The sequence below is a fragment of the Cherax quadricarinatus genome, chromosome 25 (assembly GCF_038502225.1).
Source record: "Cherax quadricarinatus isolate ZL_2023a chromosome 25, ASM3850222v1, whole genome shotgun sequence".
Classification (NCBI taxonomy): Eukaryota; Metazoa; Arthropoda; class Malacostraca; order Decapoda; family Parastacidae; genus Cherax; species Cherax quadricarinatus.
The window spans coordinates 222,428-244,902 of record NC_091316.1 but is presented as its reverse complement, the minus strand read 5'-3'; the positions used below and the strand labels follow the sequence as shown (position 1 = coordinate 244,902).

The window sequence follows — 22,475 nt, the reverse complement described above, 5'->3', positions numbered from 1 at the left end:
ACGCAAACCCATACAGGGAAAAAATTGGAAGAGCAACAAGTGGAACTCTCCCCAACTCCTGCCGTATCCTCTGATATTCCACTGCACTAATGCCATTATGAGTAACTAGTAATACACCAAGAACATAAAATAGTGGCTATGACCTGGGGTGTCCAGTAAAATCAACATGCAGAGGTAGCAGTAAATCAGTAACAAGGGATTTATGAGTTTTTTATTATTATTATTATTAACACATCAGCCAATTCCCACCAAGGCAGGGTGGCCTGAAAAAGAAAAACTTTCATCATCATTCACTCCATCACTGTTTGCCAGAGGGGTGCTTTACACTACGATTATAAAACTGCAACATTAACACCCCTCCTTCAGAGTGTAGACACTGCACTTCCCATCTCCAGGACTTAAGTCCGTCCTGCCGGTTTCCCTGAATCCCTTCATAAATGTTACCTTGCTTACACTCCAACAGCACGTCAAGTATTAAAAACCATTTGTTTCCATTCACTCCTATCAAATACGCTCATGCCCCTCACACACAAAACCTCCTTTACCCCCTCCCTCCAACCCTTCCTTGGCTGACCCCTACCCTGCCTTCCCTCCACTACAGATTTATACACTCTCAAAGTCATTCTGTTTTGTTCCATTCTCTCTACATGTCCAAACCACCTCAACAATCCCTAATCAGCCCTCTGGATAATAGTTTTGGCAATCCCACACCTTTTCCTAATTTTCAAACTATGAATTCTCTGCATTATATTCACACCACACATTGCCCTCAGACAGGACAAATCCACTGCCTCCAGCCTTCTCCTCGTTGCAACATTCATCACCCATGCTTCACACCCATCCAAGAGTGTTGGTAACTGTAGATATAGAATGTAGGGGGTTGTGGAGGGTGAGACTGTGAAGATAAGGAGATGGGTCAATGTCCATCAAGGGTTTTGTATTATTAATATAATCCAATATGGCTGCAAGTGTTTCTATAGACAAGAAAGCAACAGATGGGATATGAAAATAATATTTATGTATACAGTGAATTACCAACAATACGACTGCATTGAGGCCACACTCCTTTCGGTTTCAGCAGTTTGTCATAATAAAACCAAAAAAATATAGAAAATTTAAAATATATATTAATAATAATTAGTACTCACCAAATGCTGAATGTGCTGTCCTCTTGTACATTACAAGGGTAGCTACACCATCTAAGCGTCAGCACTACTTGAAGTGCAGGCAACTGGAGTGCTTGTTGAAGCAAGTAGTACCTTCTTAAATAATGACATCACCAGGGGCTGCTTTTTTAACCAAGAATTCTCCAACATTTGTACATCTCTCTCAACCTAGTCACCAGTACCACTTGACGATTAGCTATGTATGATTTATTTTGCACACAGACTGCCATTTCCTCAAAGTTGGCTATAATCTTTTCTAATGTTACATCAGTACCTTTAGCACCTACATCCTCAATGCTTACATGAATTTTGCCAATTTGCGAGTTATTTACATTTCCGACATATAAAATCAATGGTGTGAATGTTTCATGAAAAGAAGATCTTTATCACAGTTTTATCAGTTCAAAATGTTAGACATCATTTCACAGCTTTTTTTTGGCATTGTTTTTTTTTTTTTAATTTGCATTAGAAGTTTTGCTGAACCCTTTAAAAACTACATCAACTGAATCATCTTGACAAAGCATACCAGCAGGTCATATTTTACACCATATAATGATCAGGGTCATAATTCTACCTCACTGACTTTGCAATGCAATTGGGAGCAATTTTATGGTAAATTGTTTTAATTTTTTATATGGGTTTCATGAAATCCAGGAAGTCACTATTTATTCATTTGTAATAAATGGCATTTCAAACTGGCAAATGTACCTTGATCTATGAACATTTTGTTAGGTTGTATCTATTCCATAAAAAATATTCAGAGCATTTTAAAGTATTTGCACCTTAGGTGGACAAGCAGAGCAGTTATCAAGCAGTAGAATTACCTTGCAGTGCTTATGTAGATCAGCTGTGTGACTGTCAGATTTTTATTTTTATTTCTTCCAGGCTTCCACATGGGAATTTAAGATTGTCTCTTCTAATCAGCTTCAAACATTCAACACTATCGTATTTTACTTAAGAGGAAATTTCCACTTGTTATAGGAATGTGTAGGTGTTAATCTGTCAATTACATAACCAAATTGTGATTTTGGCTTCCATGCAATAACCTGAGAATTCCTTTTCTGACTGGTTTTAAACTTTCAATACTAGTGCATCTTATGCAAGAAAACTTCATATTGCTATTGCAAAGTGCACATGCCAAATACCTCTATTAAATTTTCTAAAAGTTATGGTATTTTTACTCTAGGAAATAACTTTTAAACCCTATTTTGAATGGCTTAAAACTTACTTTGCTGACACACATAACAAAGATAAAAACCTCAGCAAAGTTTTATTTTGTGCAGGTGTAAATCTGCACCTTTATAACAATTAAGAATCTATACATTAATACCCTACACATAGGAGACCGAAACCTATGATAACATTTTGGTCCGACTTGGACCATTAACTAGTAACACATGCACGCGCGCGCGCACACACACACACACACACACACACACACACACACACACACACACACACACACACGTGGCTAGTTAAAGGTCTGAGCCAAACGTCTGACTAGTTAACCCTTTGACTGTTTTGGTCGTATATACACGTCTTACGAGCCAATGTGTTTGACGTATTAATACGCCAAAATTCTAGTGGCTTCAAATCAAGCAGGAGAAAGCTGGTAGGCCCACATGTGAGACAATGGGTACCCATGGTCAGTGTGCGCCATATAAAAAAAAAATTGCGGAGCCAGCGGTGCACTGTGGGAATGCCATTTCAGTAGTCCTTGTTCAGCATACCTAGAGGTAAGAAATATGTGACTCCTGGCAAATCTGGGACTTCTCTTCCCAAGTGATCGCTCTAACACAGATGGAAGTGTCAGTGAAGATCAATTTCATGGTTTGAAGGAGTTTGTGACCAAAAGCAATGCCCAGGATACCAGAAGAAAGAAAGAGAAAGGAGAATGAAAGAGAATGAAAGAATGAAATAGGAGAAAGAAGGAGAAAGGAGAAGAAAGAAAGAAGAAGAAAGATAATTAGGTAGGAGGATGAAGGGGAAGCAAGCATTGGACCCCATTGTTTTGACAGGCAGTAGGGGGAGTGAGTAATGGTACAATATGTCATTTTGACAGCTGCCAGAACCTGATTCAGCACATTTAGAGGTGTGTGTACACACACACACGCTGCAGCATACAGGCGCCTGGCAAACCTGAGAATAGCGTTCCAATACCTTAATAAGGAATCGTTCAAGACACTGTACACTGTGTATGTTAGGCCCATACTGGAGTATGCAGCACCAGTCTGGAACCCACACCTGGTCAAGCACGTCAGGAAGTTAGAGAAAGTACAAAGGTTTGCAACAAGGCTAGTCCCAAAGCTCAAGGGAATGTCATACGAGGAAAGGTTAAGGGAAATCGGACTGACGACACTGGAGGACAGAAGGGTCAGGGGAGACATGATAACGACATACAAGATACTGCGGGGAATAGACAAGGTGGACAGAGATAGGATGTTCCAGAGGACAAGGGGTCACAACTGGAAGCTGAAGACTCAGACGAGTCACAGGGACGTTAGGAAGTATTTCTTCAGTCATAGAGTTGTCAGCAAGTGGAATAGCCTAGCAAGTGAAGTAGTGGAGGCAGGAACCATACATAGTTTTAAGAAGAGGTATGACAAAGCTCAGGAAGCAGAGAGAGAGAGGACCCAGTAGCGATCAGTGAAGAGGCGGGGCCAGGAGCTGAGTCTCGACCCCTGCAACCACAATTAGGCGAGTACAATTAGGTGAGTACACACACACACACACACACACACACACACACACACACACACACAAAAGAATATATTGTTGAAGGAAACTGAAGGTATGGTATGATAGAAGGTATGAGAGAATAACGAATAAGTGGGAGGAGTGGCATGAATCACAGAGGCATCACCAGACATCATAGCTCTCATAGAAACCAAGCTCATGGGAATCATAACAGATGCCATCTTTCCAAGTGGATATCAGATCCTGAGGAAAGACATAGGAAACAGAGAGGGGGGAGGAGTGGCACTGCTCATCAAAAGCCAAAGGGATTTTGAGGAGCTGGAGAGAGAAGACAGAGGAGAAGCAAGGGATTACATATCAGAAACACTTCAGACTGGAGGTTCCAAAATGGTGATTGCCATGATGTATAACCCACCACAGAATAGCCAAGGCAAGAATATGATGAGAGTAACAGAGCAATGGTTGACACACAGGCTGAAATGGTAACAAGAGTCCACGTGGGCAGGGCAAAACTACTGGTTGTAGGTAACTTCAATCACAAAAAAATTTACTGGAAAAACCTGGAGCCACATGGGGACCTAGAAACATGGAGGGCTAAGATGATGGAGGTGGTACTGGAAAACCTCATGCATCAACACCTAAGGGACACTACCAGAGAGAGAGGAGAGGACGAACCAGCAAGACTGGACATAGTATTCACTTTGAGTAGTGCAGATATTGAGGACATCACATATGAAAAACCCCTTGGGGCTAATGATCATGTAGTTCTGAGCTTCGAATACATAGAGTTACAAGTGGAGAGGAAAGAAGGAAGAGCAGGACAAATGAAGCCAAACTATAAGAGAGGGGACTACATGGGCATAAGGAATTTCCTGCAGGAGGTTCAATGGGAAAGAGAGTTGGTAGGAAAGTCAGTAAATGAAATGTTGGACTACGTAACAACAAAATGCAAGGAGGCAGAGGAAAGGCTTGTTCCCAGGGGTAACAGAAAAAATGGGAAGACCAGAATGAGCCCTTGGTGTAGAGAGGCCAAAACCAAGTGTGCTAGAGAATGGAAGAAAGTTAGAAATTATTAGACTCAGTGAAAAAGGTATGTAGATGGCCAAGATGGGATGTAAGCAATTAAATGTGCTACACTAGCAAACATTAAAGTTACAAGAAAATGTGATAACCTTATTGATGACATGGAAAACTTTTACTGGTGTGGACTGAAGATCAAACTAGTCACAGTGTGCCTTTAAGCCAAGCCATTATCCAGTCCAAGGCCCTAAGTCACTTTAATTCTATGAAGGCTGGGAGAGGTGAGGAAGCTGCTGAAGATAAATTTGAAGCTAGCAGAGGCTGGTTTCAAAGGTTTAGGGAAGGAAGCTAGCTTCCCATCATCAAAGTGCAGGGTGAAGCAGCAAGCGCCAATACTTTAGCTGAAGAAAATTATCCATATGAGCTAGCTGGAATAATCAAATGTGGTGGATGTACCAAGCAATAGATTTTTAATATGGATGAAACTGCATCAGTTTGGAAGATGCCCTCTAGGACACTGCTAAAGAAGAGAAGGTACTGGAAGTGCCTGGCTTCACAGCTGCAAAAGACAGGCTAACACTCTTGCTAGGGGCTAATGCAGCTCGGAGAATCCTATGTAGTGCCCTAAAGAACTATGCAAAAGGTAGCCTCCCTGTTCATTTTAAATACAATTCCCAAGCTTGAATGACTGCCGATCTTTTCATAAACCGGTTCACAGACTCTTTTAACCCTACAACTGAGGTTCACCGCAAAGAAAAGAACATTCCTTTCAATGTTTTACTTCTTGTAGGTTGTCTATGTCTGCAAGCACAACTTCATTACTGCAACCGATGTACCAGGGTATAATTGCAGCCTTTAAGTCTTATCACCTAACAAGAACTTTCACTAAGCTTGTAAATGTCTTAGTGATAAAATGCCTGGCCCTAAACAAAATAAATTAAAAGGTTTCAGGATTTTCGATAGTAATAAAAATATTAGAGATGTATGGAATGAAGCAAAAGAAACTACACTGAAGGTGTATGGAAGAATCTAATTCCTGAACTTATGGACAATTTTGAAGGCTTTGAAAATCCAGTGGAGGATGTCACTACAAATGAATGGATATGATATGGTAATTATAATTTTAAGTCTGAGGATATGGAAGAATTGCTTCTCTCTCATGATAAGGCCCTAACAGATAAAGATCTGATTGAAGAGCAAAGAAAAAAAAGTTTCATAAAGAGAAGATCCATGCTGATGATAGTTCTGTTGCCATTTAAAAAATGATATCCAAGGATTTGAAAGAAGCTATCAGCCATGTAGAAATGGCAATGGCAAATTTGAGAAGACTGATCCAAATTTCAAAATAAGTTTAAAAACGAATACAACCCCTTTTAAATGGTGTTAAGTGCTATAAAGAAATTTTAAGGGAAAGGAGACAAAAATCCATGAGGCAAAGTTTACTGCTTTCCTACTTTAAGAAAGTATCATGGTAACCTTCAACAGCAACAGTTAGCCTTGAACAGCCTTCACCATCAACCACAACACACACTTCACCCAAGTTTCCATCAAAACGAATAAAATTAAAGATAAAGATTTTATTTCTTGAAGTGTCAGAGGATGAAGATGTGTCATCTTCTCCTGACTTCCTACAACAAATACTACTCACCTCTCACCCTACATTAACCCTTTGACTCTTTTGGTCATATATATACGTCTTACGAGCCACCGTTTTTGACGTATATATGTATACTCATAAATTCTAGCGGCTTCAAATCAAGCAGGAGAAACCTGGTATGCCCACATGTGAGAGAATGGGTCTGTGTAGTCAGTGTACACCATATAAAAAAAATCTGCAGCACGTAGTGTATAACGAAAAAAAAAAACTCCGACCGTTCTTTTAAATTAAAATGCCGACTTTGTGGTCTATTTTCGTATAGTATTTATGGTTGTATTCTCGTTTTCTTGGTCTCATTTGATAGAATGGGAAACATATTATAGAAATAGAGGTGATTTTGATTGGTTTTGCTATGAAAAGAACCTTGAAATGGAGCTTAAATTAGCAGAAATGTTTGATTTTTGCAGATGTTCAAAAGTAAACAAATGATGTCATTTTCCAATAAATGTCCAAGTAACCATTCTAATATGCAGTCATGAATGGGTTGACATTATTTATACAATTATTACAATATTGCAGTAGTCTGCATAACAGTAAATCTTCTATTTTTTGTTTGAATAAAAATTCAAAATAGAAAGCAAGAGTAATATCAGAGGAGCCTGGAGACATGGCTGATGAACAAAGAAAATGTTGTTTTAGAGCCAGGAATGTCTGCATTGTTTATTCTGGACCCTATTTTGAAATTGTCATATATTTTTTTAATTTTCATGAAATTGGCCAAATTGCAAATTTCTGACCACATTATTGGGTAGTTGAAATCGGTAAATGGGCAGTTTCTTGTACTCAATCGAGAGAAAATATGGAGTTCTAAAGAAATAGCTATGAGTTTGGTCAACTGGAACAATGGTATTAGCCAAAAATAGGGCTCAAAGTGGGCAAAATCGCCGATTTGTAAATACTGCCGAGGTCGCTAACTTCGCGTGAGCGTAATTCCGTCAGTTTTCCATCAAATTTCATTCTTTTGGTGTCATTACAATTGGGAAAAGATTCTCTATCATTTCATAAGATTTTTTTTTTTTTTTTGAAATTTTGAAACACCAGGAGACACCTCAGGATTTGGGGTTGCAACAGTCAAAAGGTTAAGACTACAAATATTTTAAGGCAAGTAATAAGTGTACTGTATATGCATTTTACTTTTTTACTGTTATTTTATACCTAGTTCTATTGCTAACTTAATATATGATAGTGTTAACATGTTATCAGGCATTTATATGCCTGATAACATGCATTTATATTTTATGGTGGTAACCTGGAACCTAACCTGATGTGTAAGCAGGGCCCTCCTGTATGAGGTTCTCAACTTTTTTTCCTAGTATTACTGATTCTTAATTGTAATTCACATGTTTTTGGTACATTTCAGTATACTACATCATATTCTTATTTTCCACTACATTGTAGTTTTATGCTATTTTTTATATAATCACAACTAGCATTCATCTTGTACATGTATTTTAATATTGACCTTCAACTAAATCTACTTGTCTGCTTTCTATAAAATCATTTTTTTCCAGATCATAACTGCAGCAACACCAAGAATATATCAGTATTTAATTAAAATGTCAGATCCCTGGGTAAACACTGACAATACTGCAGTCATAAATTCATTATATGATAATACAACTTTCATTTTTCTTACAGAAATTTGGCTTAAATGCAACATATAGGCATTTTAAGCTTAGACAGCAGCATAAATGCAGACTGATCAAATGTGAGGTGGAATTGCTATCTACTACACTAATGAGTTGAGATGAATTACTCAAAATACAGTGGGAGATGAATTTGGCAAATATATATTTGTGCAATTTACAACCAAAAATTTAAAAACCCTCAATTATAATCGAAACTGTCTACAGGTTTCCACATACTAATATTGCCACCTTCAGTGTCAACCTTAATAAAAACTTTTATCATAAACAATAAACTGAACAAGCATCACATAATTGTTCAAGACTTCAACATCAACCTCATACAAGTTGAAAATCTGCAAGCAATTCCACAAGAATTTCTGAGATAACCGCATCCTCACTTGATCATATCTGGACCAACATAACTCCTCTGAAAACAGAACTAATCACAGACTGACACTATAACTGATCTCTACCCTAGCTTTCTTGTAAAAAATATGAAAATTAGCACTCAAAATAATCAAATCTCATTCCAGCTCAATGCTGAGACATCAGTTAATAACTATACAGCAGTCAGTGACACTGGCAATCTTGCTATTAACAGTGCCCATGGCAGAGAAACTTTACTGACAATCTTGACATGGACACAAGCATCTGTGTTTTCATTTTTAACACACTGGCCTTCTACCAAAGTAAGGTGACCCAGAAAAAAAAAAACGCATTCACTATCATTCATTCAGTTGCTGTCTTGTCAGAAGTGTGATGACATAATTCAAAGTAGTACTGTAATAAAATGGTGAAGGAGTGTTGTTATTTATTAAGGGCTACAACTAATTGAGCTATACAAGCCCTTCTCTCAAAGGTATAGAGGGTCACTATGACTCATTAAGGAATAGGCTGTTGTGACCCTATAAACTACAAATAAACCTTTTTATAGTTACACAACTTTCTCATTTAACCCCTAAACCACATAAGACCCAGAAAAAAGTTTTAACATGGTAAAATTAAAAAAAAAAATCTTAACCATTTCAAAGAGTACCTTTTTCTAAGTAGAATAAAACAAACAAAAGAGAAATCCAATGAAAACTTACTAATTTACGAAGTGCTGATGCTGGCAAAAAGTGATCCATTGACGGCAACACTGACATAAAAGCGCTAAGCATTATTTATGTTTTTTAATTTTTCAAAGTCAAATTATCACTTTTCATTTTCTTGGTTTTCAAGAGCTTTTAGTAGTGAAAACAGGCAGAGAAACACATCACACCATAACGTCATTATCAACATTCCCATTATAAGTATATGTTCGTCATTATCAACATTAAAATTGGCAGAGAAACACATCACACCATAACTAATAAATGTTTTATCTTATTTCTAATGTTGGTTTTTGTCTTTCAACACTATGTATAGAACAATTACAATATTATGATTGTTTCAAAGTGTGATATTCCCCAAAAAATAGAGACAGACACAGTGGCACATCACACAACTTACAGTAATATTGCAAATCATTATTACTGCCAGGGCAACTGGTGGTACCGCGTGTACTAATGGCAGGGCTGTTGGTGGTGTCACAAGTATTGGCAGGGCAGCTGGTGGTGCCACATGTGGTATAGGCAGAGCAACTGGTGGTGCCACATGTGGTGTAGGCAGAGTAACCAGCGGTGTCAGAGCTGCTGATGGTACATGTGGTGTTGTCAAGGTTACTACTGATGCAACATGTAGTGTTGGCAGAGCAGCTGGTGGTGTCACATGTGATGGCAGAGCAAATGACAGACAGGGCTGGTAGTGGTGACACATGCAGTGTGAGCAGCTGGTGGTGTTGGAGGGTGCTGTTGACATTAAGTGTGGTGCTGGCAGAGCTAGTGGTGCCTCATGCAGCACTGATAGGTCAACTGGCGATATCTAGGGTGCTGGTGGTATTGCATGTGGTGTTAGCAGAACTAGTGGTGTCAGGAGAGCTGGTGGTGTCACATGTAGTGCTGACAGGGGAACAAGTGATGCCAAGGGGACTGGTGATGTCTGGGGTGCTGGTGATGTCAGTGGGTGCTGGTGATGTCAGGAGGAGCTGATGTCCAGTGGGTTGTTGGTGACATCAGAGGGTGCTGATGTCAAGGGATGCTGGAAGTGTCAGGGGTGCTGGTAGTATCAGGGGGTGCTGATGGTGTCAAGGGGTACTGGTGGTGTCAGGGATGCTGGTAGTGTCAGCAGTGCTGGTAGTCAGGGGTACTGGTGGTGTCAGGGATGTTGGTAGTGTCAGGGGTGCTGGTAGTTAGGGGTGCTGGTGATGTCAGGGGTGGTGGTGTCAGGTGTGTTGATGTCAAGGATGCTGGTGGTGTCACAATTACTGTTGGTAGGGAATCTGGTATAATGTCCTTGTGATAAGGCAAGGGCAATTAGTGGCATCAGGGATGCTGGTGGTGCTACAACTGGTGGTGGCAGGACAGCTGGTGGTGTTACATGCAGTCTTGGCAGGGCATTTGGTGTCACATGTGGTTTTGGCAGGGCAAGTGGTGTTACATTTGGTCTTGGCAGGGCAACTGGTATTACATGTGGTCTTGGCAGGGCAGTTGGTGGTGTCACATATGGTCTTGGCAGGGCAAATGGTGTCACACATGGTCTTGGCAGGGCAGTTGGTGGTGTCACATGTGGTCTTGGCAGGGCAGTTGGTGGTGTCACATGTGGTCTTGGCAGGGCAGTTGGTGGTGTCACATGTAGTCTTGGCAGGGCAGTCGGTGGTGTCACATGTAGTCTTGGCAGGGCAGTCGGTGGTGTCACATGTAGTCTTGGCAGGGCAGCCGGTGGTGTCACGTGGTCTTGGCAGGGCAGTCGGTGGTGTCACGTGGTCTTGGCAGGGCAGTCGGTGGTGTCACGTGGTCTTGGCAAAGGTAACAGGTGTCATATGTAGTAATGGTAGAGCAACTGGAGATGCCACATGAGGCTAAGTGAACATCAAACACAGACTGGTCCCCTTGAGGTATAGTGTACATCAGACAGCCTGGTCCCCTGAGGTGTAGTGTACATCAGACACAGCCTGGTCCCCTGAGGTGTGGTGTATATCAGACACAGCCTGGTCCCTTGAGGTATAGTGTACATCAAACACAGCCTGGTCTCCTGAAGTATATTGTACATTAGACACAGCCTGGTCACCTGACATATAGCATACATCAGACAACCTGGTTCACTGAGGTATGCCATTCACCAGACAGCCTGGTCCCTGACGTATGACGTATGTGAAAACAGCCTGGTCCCCGACATATGGCATATGTCAAAACCGCCTGGTCCTGACAGCATACATCACACACAGTTAAAGGGTTAATAGCTTTTTCATATTTATCAATCACGAACACATTCAACAACTGTAGAAATAAAGAGTAAGTACAGTACATGACCACTAAAGACATGGTAATGTTTAAGCTTTTTTTTTTTTTCCAAACTTTACAGAATGGACAATCAATTGGTTTTCTCACACAATTATGACTTGGGTGCTGGCTTTCAATAGCAATTTGTTGAAATCAGGCTTTCTAGACACACAATAAATGGGTTTCTACTGACTCATGCTCTACTGCATCCAAAATAAGTCCCAGACATCCATACGTGATAAATGCAGTTGCGCAAAGACTTACTGAGGAGCATTATTTAAGAAACGAAACTCATTTCATGATAGTTTAGTGATGGCAAAAGAAAAAGGAAGTAATGTCAGTAAAGCTCTGGGACTTGTTGCCTCTACAATATGTTAAGAAGATACTAAATGTAGATGTAGGGAAGCTTTTATTGGTACATTTCACCCAACGGGTGAAACAGTGTACCAATAAAGGCTTCCCTTCATTTAGCGTTTTACCATTTGACAGCATTTTATGCCTTTGGTATATTTGCAATATACACTATTTAGCTGCATCTTTCCTAACTTTAAAACCTAAATTTCATCAAAATTCACTGCCAAGTTGTGATCTGCAGCTATGCTATCCAATTCAATTCTCTGATAAGCCATCTCCCACTGAGGGAAGGTGCTCCTAAAAAAGAAGAAACAAATTTTTCTTTTTACATTTAGTAATTTATACAGGAGAAGGGGTTACTAGCCTCTTGCTCCCGGCAGTTTAGTCGCCTCTTATGACACGCCTGCTTTACAAAGGAGGGATTCTTTCCCACTTCTATTAAATGTAATTAAATATTTTTTGGGGTCATTTTTTTTTTTCTGCTTTCTGTTTGTAAAAAAAATTTTCCTTAAACATATCCTATTTCATTTAATGGAAGCCTATAGGAAAACATGATTCATTTCATGAAAATTTGCTTAAGTTTTTTTTAACACAATCCACTCATTAAAATAACTACCAGTCTCGCATAAAAAATTTACGGCGTATCTGTGATATTGGTTATTTTAAATGTAACATTTCATAATGTAAATCTTGAAATGAAAGAAACTACTTGTACATCAGAATCCCAATTAAATAACTAGATACTTGTTAAGTAATAAACAATAACAAAGAAAAACAAAATATATATAAAGTACTACCACAATATAGTATAAATAAAAATATTCTCAAGCCCCCTTCCCCTCAGGCTTCATAATGTATCATTCATGTTTAGTGTAAATTTCTATCTTTATTTCAATGCAGAAATAAATGTCCTATAAAATTATCTTTAGTAAAAGAAATTGGTCGGTTAACAATGAAGGTAGAACAAAAAGTAGTAAGAGTATTCAAAAAATTGTCTTACAGATTAGAAGGTTATAAAGTTGTAGTTGTAAAAGGTATGTTAATATTGACAAGATGTGAATATTGACATTTATGCACAGTTCATGTCACCTGCCTCCTGCCATTATATATGCTCCCCTCTTAGGCATTTTTGGTGTTAGAACTAAACAAACCACCAATGGCAAAACATTTCCTATAATAAATGTCCTGAACAGTACATAAGTGTCATTATAAAGCTGTAGTTTTATTTGAATTAATTTAATACCAACTAATATGAGTGGTCCTTTACTAGATGATGTCGTTGACAATCTACATGGTACATCACTGTAAACGAGTTATCATAAGTTTAAAATTATATTCTAATTAGAGTGATAGTTTTAGAATTGTGGAATTAAAAAAAAATATTTTCAATGTTTCAAAATTATCTATTTTGAAAACTAATGTAAACTTCTGCATAAAACTAAGAGAACTCATACACTGTAATTCCAATTATATCTACATTCAGATATTTATAATATATGTAATAGTAATTGAGAAAATATCTATCTTTCAGGTTTACTGTAAAGTTTTCTTCAGTATATTTTATATGCAGAGATATTTGACTTATAAAATGCTTCAGAGTAAATAAAAATTATGCCTTAAATAATCAAAATAGATGAAAGGGGAGTTGCTATCCATTGGAATGGGTGTCACTGTATCACATAGCTACTATAAGTTTTCAGGCATTTACCATTAAAGGCTTATTCGTGTATGGAAATTAAATGTACAGTAACGAATGGTATTCTCAAAACCCTGAAGGAGATATTGCCACCAACAATCACAAAATTTAAATACCAAAAAATTAGACTGTATTATGTAAATGTGTAACTACAATGATACTGTGGTGAAAGAAATTAACTTAGTCCCACAATGAAATGAATGGTTGAGTGCCAAGATCTCTATATTTCAAGATTTTCTCAGGAAGTGCCAAATAATAGGGAAATGGTGGCAAGAATAAAAGATGAATAAATGTATACGTCTGTACTGTCCCCACTATCTCACTCTAACTTCAAGCTCAACTCTCTTTCTCTACTCTTTATAGAGCATTTGCTCCAAGGAAATCCAAAAATATAGATGAAAGCTTGGAACTCTGTCATACATTTACTTCTGAGACTACATAAATATTTTACTGTATATGGTATATGAAAAACCTTAAGTTAATAACAGGTAAACACTGACTGAGAGTATTTTAATTAACAGAACTTAACAATTTTCAGTATATGGTTTGTGCATTAAAATTAAAGATAACAAGTCATTAATGACTATAACTAGATCATTAATAATTCACATGAGTTTTATTTATGCCATAACACACGTTACAGATTATAATGAACATCCTACAACCATCTGATTATCAAAGTTTTTCATGATCAATGTTTAGATTATTGACATTTATTATGAGCAGCAATACAGAAATTTCAAATAAAGTTTATGTTTTTCAATGGCCTTAAATAGCTTCATCACTGGTCACAAGACTGCATATTCATGGATAGTGATCGCTGGATGTGTTGAGGTAACATATTCTTAGAAAATTGATTACTAAATTTGCACTTTGTCTCCATTTTTGAAAATGTGACATTTTCAGAAGTCATATTACAAAATTAATACGTACAGTAGCACATTTCCAATGGTATGCCACAAATTTTCAATGTTATTTTCATCTGAATGTGTAGATTCCCCCTTTTTTTTTTTTTTTTTTTTTTTGGTTTTCCAAACTTTTAATTAGATATAACAACTTTTCTTACCATATTAAAAAATATATATATATATATATATATATATATATATATGTACCATATATAAAAATGCATGTGTGTTTTCTAATAATATAGCTAAACTGACTAAACTGCATGCATCTTCTTCCACTGGATACCAGAGTAAACACAGAGTTAGGGAGATTATCTTTAACATGTAATCACAACAGACTCAACCAAGTTTAGTATCTATGATTACCTGTTGCATTTTCTCAAAGTCTAGACATGGGCGGTGCATCTGGTGTGGGCGAGGCGTGTGTCTGTGTCTCTTGCGAGGGGATGCTGCCCTAGCTCCACCCTCAGCCCTGGGAGTCCCACCCTCACTACCACCAGCACCTCCCGCTGACCCACTAGCCTCTCCTGCTCCACACGTAGACAATAAACCTTCTCTCCCACTACTCGCTAGGCTAAGCATTTTTGTTGGTGGGGAGACAGAGCGTAGGGGCTTGTGAGCCTCAAGGGGTGGGGAGGTTCTGAACTGGACGGGTGGGCGTGACCCAGTGGTCAATACGCATACTTCCTCGTCACTGCTTCCTAGAAAGTGAAAATAACTAAATTTAAAGCTTAATACTATATAAAAAAAGTTAATAAAAAAACACTATATTTGTGGCATTGGGAAAAAGAACGGTACTGTATAGTGCTTTGTAACTTGCAACAACTGTGCTACATAGAACAATCTTTCATCACATTAGTTCATTTATGGCAGACACCATATGGACACCATTCTCTTAACCAGAGTCAAGCATTACCTGGTTACCTCTCCACAAGAAGATGAAGGTGCTCAAATTAGTACTGGAATTACTTTAATAAATTAATAAATAAATAAACAAATAAATAAATAAAAACACTACTAGGTTCCTATATTTTTTCTTAAAAATAATACCTACCACTTTTTTTTTTTGTCATAAAAGATAGTTTAGTTTTCCAAAAAAATTAAGTCCTTAATAATCCCCCAGTGTCTTACATGACCAAAGTCAAAAAAAATTACGAAAAAAAATTTAAATACAGTGGTACCTAGAGTTTCGAACAGCTCCCAACTCAAACAATTATGTAAGTGTATTGTTCGGGGTCTGAAACAGACTAATCTAATTTACATTATTCCTTATGGGAAAAAATTTGTTTGGGATCGACATTCGAACAGCCTTCTGGAACAAATTAAGTTCGTAACTCAAGGTACCACTGTACCTTGAGTTGGGGCTACATATTGGGTGGCCCGGTGTCCTGGTGGCTAAAGCTCCCGCTTCACACACGGAGGGCCCAGGTTCGATTCCCGGCGGGTGGAAACATTCGACACGTTTCCTTACACCTGTTGTCCTGTTCACCTAGCAGCAAATAGGTACCTGGGTGTTAGTTGACTGGTGTGGGTCGCATCCTGGGGGACAAGATTAAGGACCCCAATGGAAATAAGTTAGACAGTCCTCGATGACACACTGACTTTCTTGGGTTATCCTGGGTGGCTAACCCTCCGGGGTTAAAAATCCGAACGAAATCTTATCTTATCTTATCTTATCTTACCTGAAATACTATACAGTGGTACCTCGGGATATGAACAGCTCAAAACTCGAACAATTATGTAAGTGTATATATGTAAGTGCTTTTGTAAGTGTACTTTTGGGGGTCTGAAACATATTAATCTAATTTACATTATTCCTTATGGGAACAAATTCGTTCGGTAGCGGCACTCGAACAGCCGTCTGGAACGAATTTAGTTCGTATCCCGAGGTACCACTGTATTATGTTCATGGAAAATAATGCATAAGGGTGTTACAGTGCCAGGGGAAATAAAAGGAGTTGAAGAAAATCAGCTTAGATCCAAACAAGGGGAATGATAATTCCAATTTCAAATCACAAAAGCAAAATTTTCAGCAGCCATTTACAAGCGATGGTGTTCTTACTGTTCAGTATTAAGGTTATGATGACCCAAATGTGGTTTGAACTTATATGGTGAATACCAAGCTGTTTTATGGCTTAGTCAGCCACAACAGAGATGTTATATGGCTCAGACAGCCACACCAGAACCATTTAGTGGCTCTGTCAGCCACACCAGAGCCATTATGTGGCTTTGTCAGCCACACCAGAAGCCATTATGTGGCTTTGTCAGCCACTCCAGAGCTGATGTGACTTTATGTATCTGTTCAATTCTCTCTTGAAGACAGTTAGGGGTCTATTGGTCATTCCCCTTGTGTATGATGGGAGGCTGTTAAACACTCTTGGGCCCTAGACATTTATTGTGCTTTCATAGTACAGTGGACCCCTGGTTAACGATATTTTTTCACTCCAGAAGTATGTTCAGGTGCCAGTACTGACCGAATTTCCCATAAGGAATATTGTGAAGTAGATTAGTCCATTTCAGACCCCCAAACATACACGTACAAACGCACTTACATAATTACACTTACATAATTGGTCGCATTCGGAGGTAATCGTTATGCAGGGGTCCACTGTACCCCTACTTTTCACTGGGGGTATGTTGCACCATCTGCCAAACTTCTGCTTTCCTTTGATATACCTTTGATGAATTCTGAGAGTTTTTCTACTCCCAGAGTTCTGTCCTGGGCCCGGCTAGCCTGGTGCTACCCTGGCCAACCAGGATGTTGCCATTGACCCACATATCCATCACAGCCTGGTTCATATTCCACCTGGTAAAGATATTTATCCAGTTTCCTCTTGACTTCTACACTTGTCCGAGCAGTGTTTCTGATATCTTCTGATACGATGTTGAATAGTCAGGGGGCTACAAACGTCGATACAGTGTTCTGTGATTGTGCCCACTGTACCCCTGCTTTCACTTGGTTTATTTTGCACTTCCTCCCATATTTCTTACTCCAGTATGTTGTTATGGCAGTGTGCAGATTTGGGACAAGGCCCTCAAGTATTTTCCAGGTACAGTACGGCTCCGCTTTTCGGTGTTTCACCTTACGGCATTCCGTTAATACAGCGATCTCAAATTATGACCAAAACTTTCTATACAGTGAGTGGTCTTTCAAATATGGTGCATGCCACACAGTTTGTTTACATTCTCCATGAGCACATCTCTCTATTATGTAATAATAAACACTCTTGGGCACATTAAATGTCTTATTTTAAGTCAATATAGAAATTTTCATTAATCCATCTATGATATTTTCATCAAAATTACCTAAGAAACACGTTAAATAGCATATAAACATTTTATATTCATACACTATGGAGGTGTGGTAGCCGGGTGGAGGGAAAACATTTCGTCATTCCCCTTAATACATAACGCTTTTGTTTACAATTCTCGGCATGAATTATCCATTACGTCTCACTTTGTTTATGATGGCATCTAAGGGTAGTTGTTAGAAACGATTAAACTCAGTGAACATGGCATGTCGATGGTAATAATATGGCTCTGGGCCACAATAAACATCATGTACAGTGGACCCCCGCATAACGATATTAATCCGTTTCGGAGAGCTCATTGTTATGCGAAATTATCGTTATGCGAATGAATTTTCCCCATAAGAAATAATGGAAATCAAATTAATCCGTGCAAGACACCCCAAAGTATGAAAAAAAAAATGTTTACCACATGAAATATTAATTTTAATACAAACTGAAAAAGACATGCACAGTTACATGACACTTACCTTTATTGAAGATCTGGTGATGATTGATGGGATGGGAGGAGGAGAGAGTCTTAGTGTTTAGAAGGGGAATCCCCTTCCATTAAGACTTGAGGTGTCAAGTCCTTTTCCGGGGTTGCTTCCCTTCTTCTTTTAATGCCACTAGGACCAGCTTCAGAGTCACTGGACTTCTGTCGCACAACATATCTGTCCATAGTGGCCTGTACCTCTCGTTCCTTTATGACTTTCCTAAAGTGTTTCACAACAGTGTCAGTGTAATAGTCACCAGCATGGCTTGCAATAGCTGTGTTAGGGTGATTGTCATCAAAAAAGGTTTGCACTTTAAGCCACATTTCCTTAATCTTTGAAGTAGGCAACTTCTTCAATTTCTCTCTCCCCTCCTCCGAAGCAGTTTCCTCAGGTCTGGCCTCTTGCTGTTGAAGTTGATCTAGCAGCTCATCAGTGGTTAGTTCTTCATTGTCCTCCTCCACCAACTCTTCCACATCCTCCCCACTAACCTCCAACCCCAAGGACTTCCCCAATGCCACAATGGATTCCTCAACTGGCATAGGATTCTCAGGGTTAGCCTCAAACCCTTCAAAATCCCTTTTGTCTACACATTCTGGCCACAGTTTCTTCCAAGCAGAGTTCAAGGTCCTCTTAGTCACTCCCTCCCAAGCCTTACCAATAAGGTTTACACAATTGAGGATATTAAAGTGATCTCTCCAAAACTCTCTTAGAGTCAATTGAGTTTCTGAGGTCACTACAAAGCACCTTTCAAACAGAGCTTTTGTGTACAGTTTTTTGAAGTTTGCAATAACCTGCTGGTCCATGGGCTGCAGGAGAGGAGTGGTATTAGGAGGCAAAAACTTCACCTTAATGAAGCTCATGTCCCCATAAAGTCGCTCTGCCATGTCTGTAGGATGACCAGGGGCATTGTCTAACACCAGGAGGCACTTAAGGACTAATTTCTTTTCAGTTAGGTAATCTTTCACATTGGGGGCAAATGCTTGGTGTAACCAGTCATAGAAAAAGTCCCTAGTGACCCATGCCTTACTGTTTGCCCTCCACAGCACACACAAATTAGCCTTGAGGATATTCTTTTGCCTGAACGCTCTGGGAGTTTCTGAGTGATACACTAATAAAGGCTTCACTTTGCAATCACCACCAGCATTGGAACACATCAACAGAGTAAGCCTGTCTTTCATAGGCTTATGTCCTGGGAGTGCCTTTTCCTCCTGAGTAATGTAGGTCCTGCTTGGCATTTTCTTCCAAAACAGGCCTGTTTCATCACAATTAAACACTTGTTCAGGTTTCAGTCCTTCACTGTCTATGTACTCCTTGAATTCCTGCACATATTTTTCAGCTGCTTTGTGGTCCGAACTGGCAGCCTCACCATGCCTTATCACACTATGTATGCCACTACGCTTCTTAAATCTCTCAAACCAACCTTTGCTGGCCTTAAATTCACTCACATCATCGCTAGTTGCAGGCATTTTTTTAATTAAATCCTCATGCAACTTCCTAGCCTTTTCACTTATGATCACTTGAGAGATGCTATCTCCTGCTATCTGTTTTTCATTTATCCACACCAATAAGAGTCTCTCAACATCTTCCATCACTTGCGATCTCTGTTTCGAAAACACAGTTGAACCTTTGGCAAGAACAGCTTCCTTGATTGCCGTTTTGTTGGACACAATAGTAGCGATGGTTGATTGGGGTTTACTGTACAACCTGGCCAGCTCGGAGACACGCACTCCACTTTCATACTTAGCAATGATCTCTTTCTTCATCTCTATAGTAATTCTCACCCTTTTTCCTGTAGGGTTGGCACTAGAAGCTTTCTTGGGGCCCATGGTCACTTATTTTGCAGATAAAATCACCAAAAACACTGTAATAATACGAAATGTTCTGATTGTATGCTTGGATGTTACCGCGGAGGCTGGCTGGTAAACAATGCCACCGGCTGAACATGAGAGGCTGGCTCAGGCCGCACATTAGACGCGTCTCGGACGAATAGCGTTGAGCAGGTTTTTTAGCGGTATGAGAGGCAAAATCTTAGCGATAAAATGTATCGGTATGCGGATTTAACATTATGTGATGCCAACGGTATACGGGGGTCCACTGTAGCTATGTAGCCCAGGTGGATGACATACCTACATTATTATTGTAACTGATAATTATACGTATGTGTACCTGTACCTAAGTATGCCTTCACTCAGGGCGTTTTTTCTTCTAAAAATGGTGTTACATGAGAATGGGAGTGTTTATCTTTATTTATTCTACTGTATCAGCGTGGAGACAACTTGTACACAATGTAAAGTGACAAAAACCAGATGCATTCGTCTGGTTTGTTTACATTACGTGTGGGTGGGGTGGGGTGGGGAGGGTTGCCCTTCCTGGCTACCCATACTTCCCAACCTGACTTCCTACAAATAAAACGCACCTCTCACCCTACATTAACCCTTTGACTGTCGCAACCCCAAATCCTGAAGTGTCTCCTGGTGTCAAAGAATATTCAAAAAAAAAAAAAAAAAATTCTTATGAAAATGTTACGATTAATTTTCTAATTGTTTTAAGCTCCAAAACAAATTTTTGCGATCAGTGCTTATGGAGATATAGAGGAGTAAATCTGGCAGAAAATGAGCTGCGTATGGCAACAGCTGCAAATGTCGCTCACCCGGTAAACTTTGGTTTACTTGCATTGGAAGGTTTCTTGTTTTTTCACTATTTTATTTTTTCACATAACTTATGTGGACTGTGAGACCAAAGTAAGGTGCAATGTACATATATACACGTATACAACACAATAAGTGCACAAACATAATTATCAATATACAGTATTGTTTACAAAAGTTGTTTACACAAACAAAAATTTTTTATTACTATTGTTCTATAATATAATATATATACAAATGTACAGTCACTGGACATGTTGCTAGAAGTTCTGCAGCTTTTATGTCACCTATAGTGACATAAAAACTGACGGTGACGACAACGAAATGGACTAAATATGACAAAAGAGGGACCGGCATTCAAGTACCAGACCTGCTGCCAGACGTGAACCAGACATGAGACGTTTTCCACTATAATGAAATAACTGACCTCCATATCAACTGCACCAGTGTTTAACGGGAAGACAACATGGCAGAAAACCTGATCAACTAAATCTCCAAGGAAATGACAGGTCTGTAGGACTTTTTTCTTCAGTGCCAAACGAGGGAAAGAATTGAGCATTTAAACATGGCTGACCGGTATCCAAACAGCCGCTACTGCCAGACGTACAACTAGCGAAGTGAAATTCTCATCTTTACTGACGTTCATCTGTTGACAGTAGCATCATATCTGTACCACCATCATATCACCTGTACCAGTGCTAACGAGAGGGAAACATAGGAGACATCGTCAAATCAACAGTACAAAACTCCAAGGTTATAGGTCGGATATCCCTCAGTGCCAGTCGTGAGAAGGAAGTGAATAGTTAATCAGTCAAGGTTAATGTTTTAGTAGCTGACCTATATTCAGCTGACCAGTGTACAGTGAGAGAATCATAGCAGAAAACGCCAAATATATCTATAAACTCAAGGAAAGTCAGGTTGTAGGTGGCATTACTCCCCTCAGTGTTTTAAAAATGGCTGAGTCAGCAGAACAGGTCAGGAGACAACAACACGACACAACCCCCGATAAATGGAATTGAGGGGGATTTGGAAGGATAAAACCATGGATTAAACCTTTCTGATCTACCAGAATGGAAAGGAGTTAGAAGTTAATTGGGGAAGCCAGACTGTGCAGTGAGATGGGAAGGGGAGTGTGTAATAAGGGGTTAACTGTAAGGGTTTTGTGAAGTTAAGGGAAAAGTGAGCAGTGAAGAGGGTTTTGAAGAGGAAATTTTACTAGTAATTCAGTGGTGATTGCTAAAGCAGATACTAAGTGTACTAGGGACTGGAAAAGAGAAATAAATATTATTGTATATGAGTAAAAGAGCGAAGAGTGAAAATGGCAGGCATTAGGGGGGTACAGGCTGCCATAATTATATTTATATTTCTTCTTCAATTCCATGAAGAAAGAAATCAGTCATGGGGGCTGGAAAAGGTGAATGGAGTAACAGCGCCCTGGACAGTAAAAGCCCAACAGTTGCCATCCTACCAGAAAAGTAAATGTCACTATCGCTGCAAGGTATGGCAACACCGCATACCCAAACAAAAACAGTGGCACACAGCTCTTATTGTAGCGCTC

At 39.2% G+C, this 22,475-nt stretch overlaps 1 protein-coding gene across 4 annotated transcripts in view; it reads right to left on the bottom strand.

Moving 5' to 3' along the window:
* The window catches only part of LOC128698405 (lateral signaling target protein 2 homolog), a 140,933-nt gene that overhangs the window by 42,419 nt on the left and 76,039 nt on the right, over positions 1 to 22,475 (bottom strand). For 3 of the 4 annotated variants that reach the window (XM_070088508.1, XM_070088507.1, XM_070088509.1), the window contains exon 3: positions 14,852 to 15,186. The exons of the other annotated variant lie outside the window; for it this stretch is intronic. In XM_070088508.1, coding sequence (XP_069944609.1) covers positions 14,852 to 15,186 — 335 coding nt within the window. The remainder of the gene's footprint in view (positions 1 to 14,851; positions 15,187 to 22,475) is intronic. 4 annotated transcript variants of the gene reach the window in all.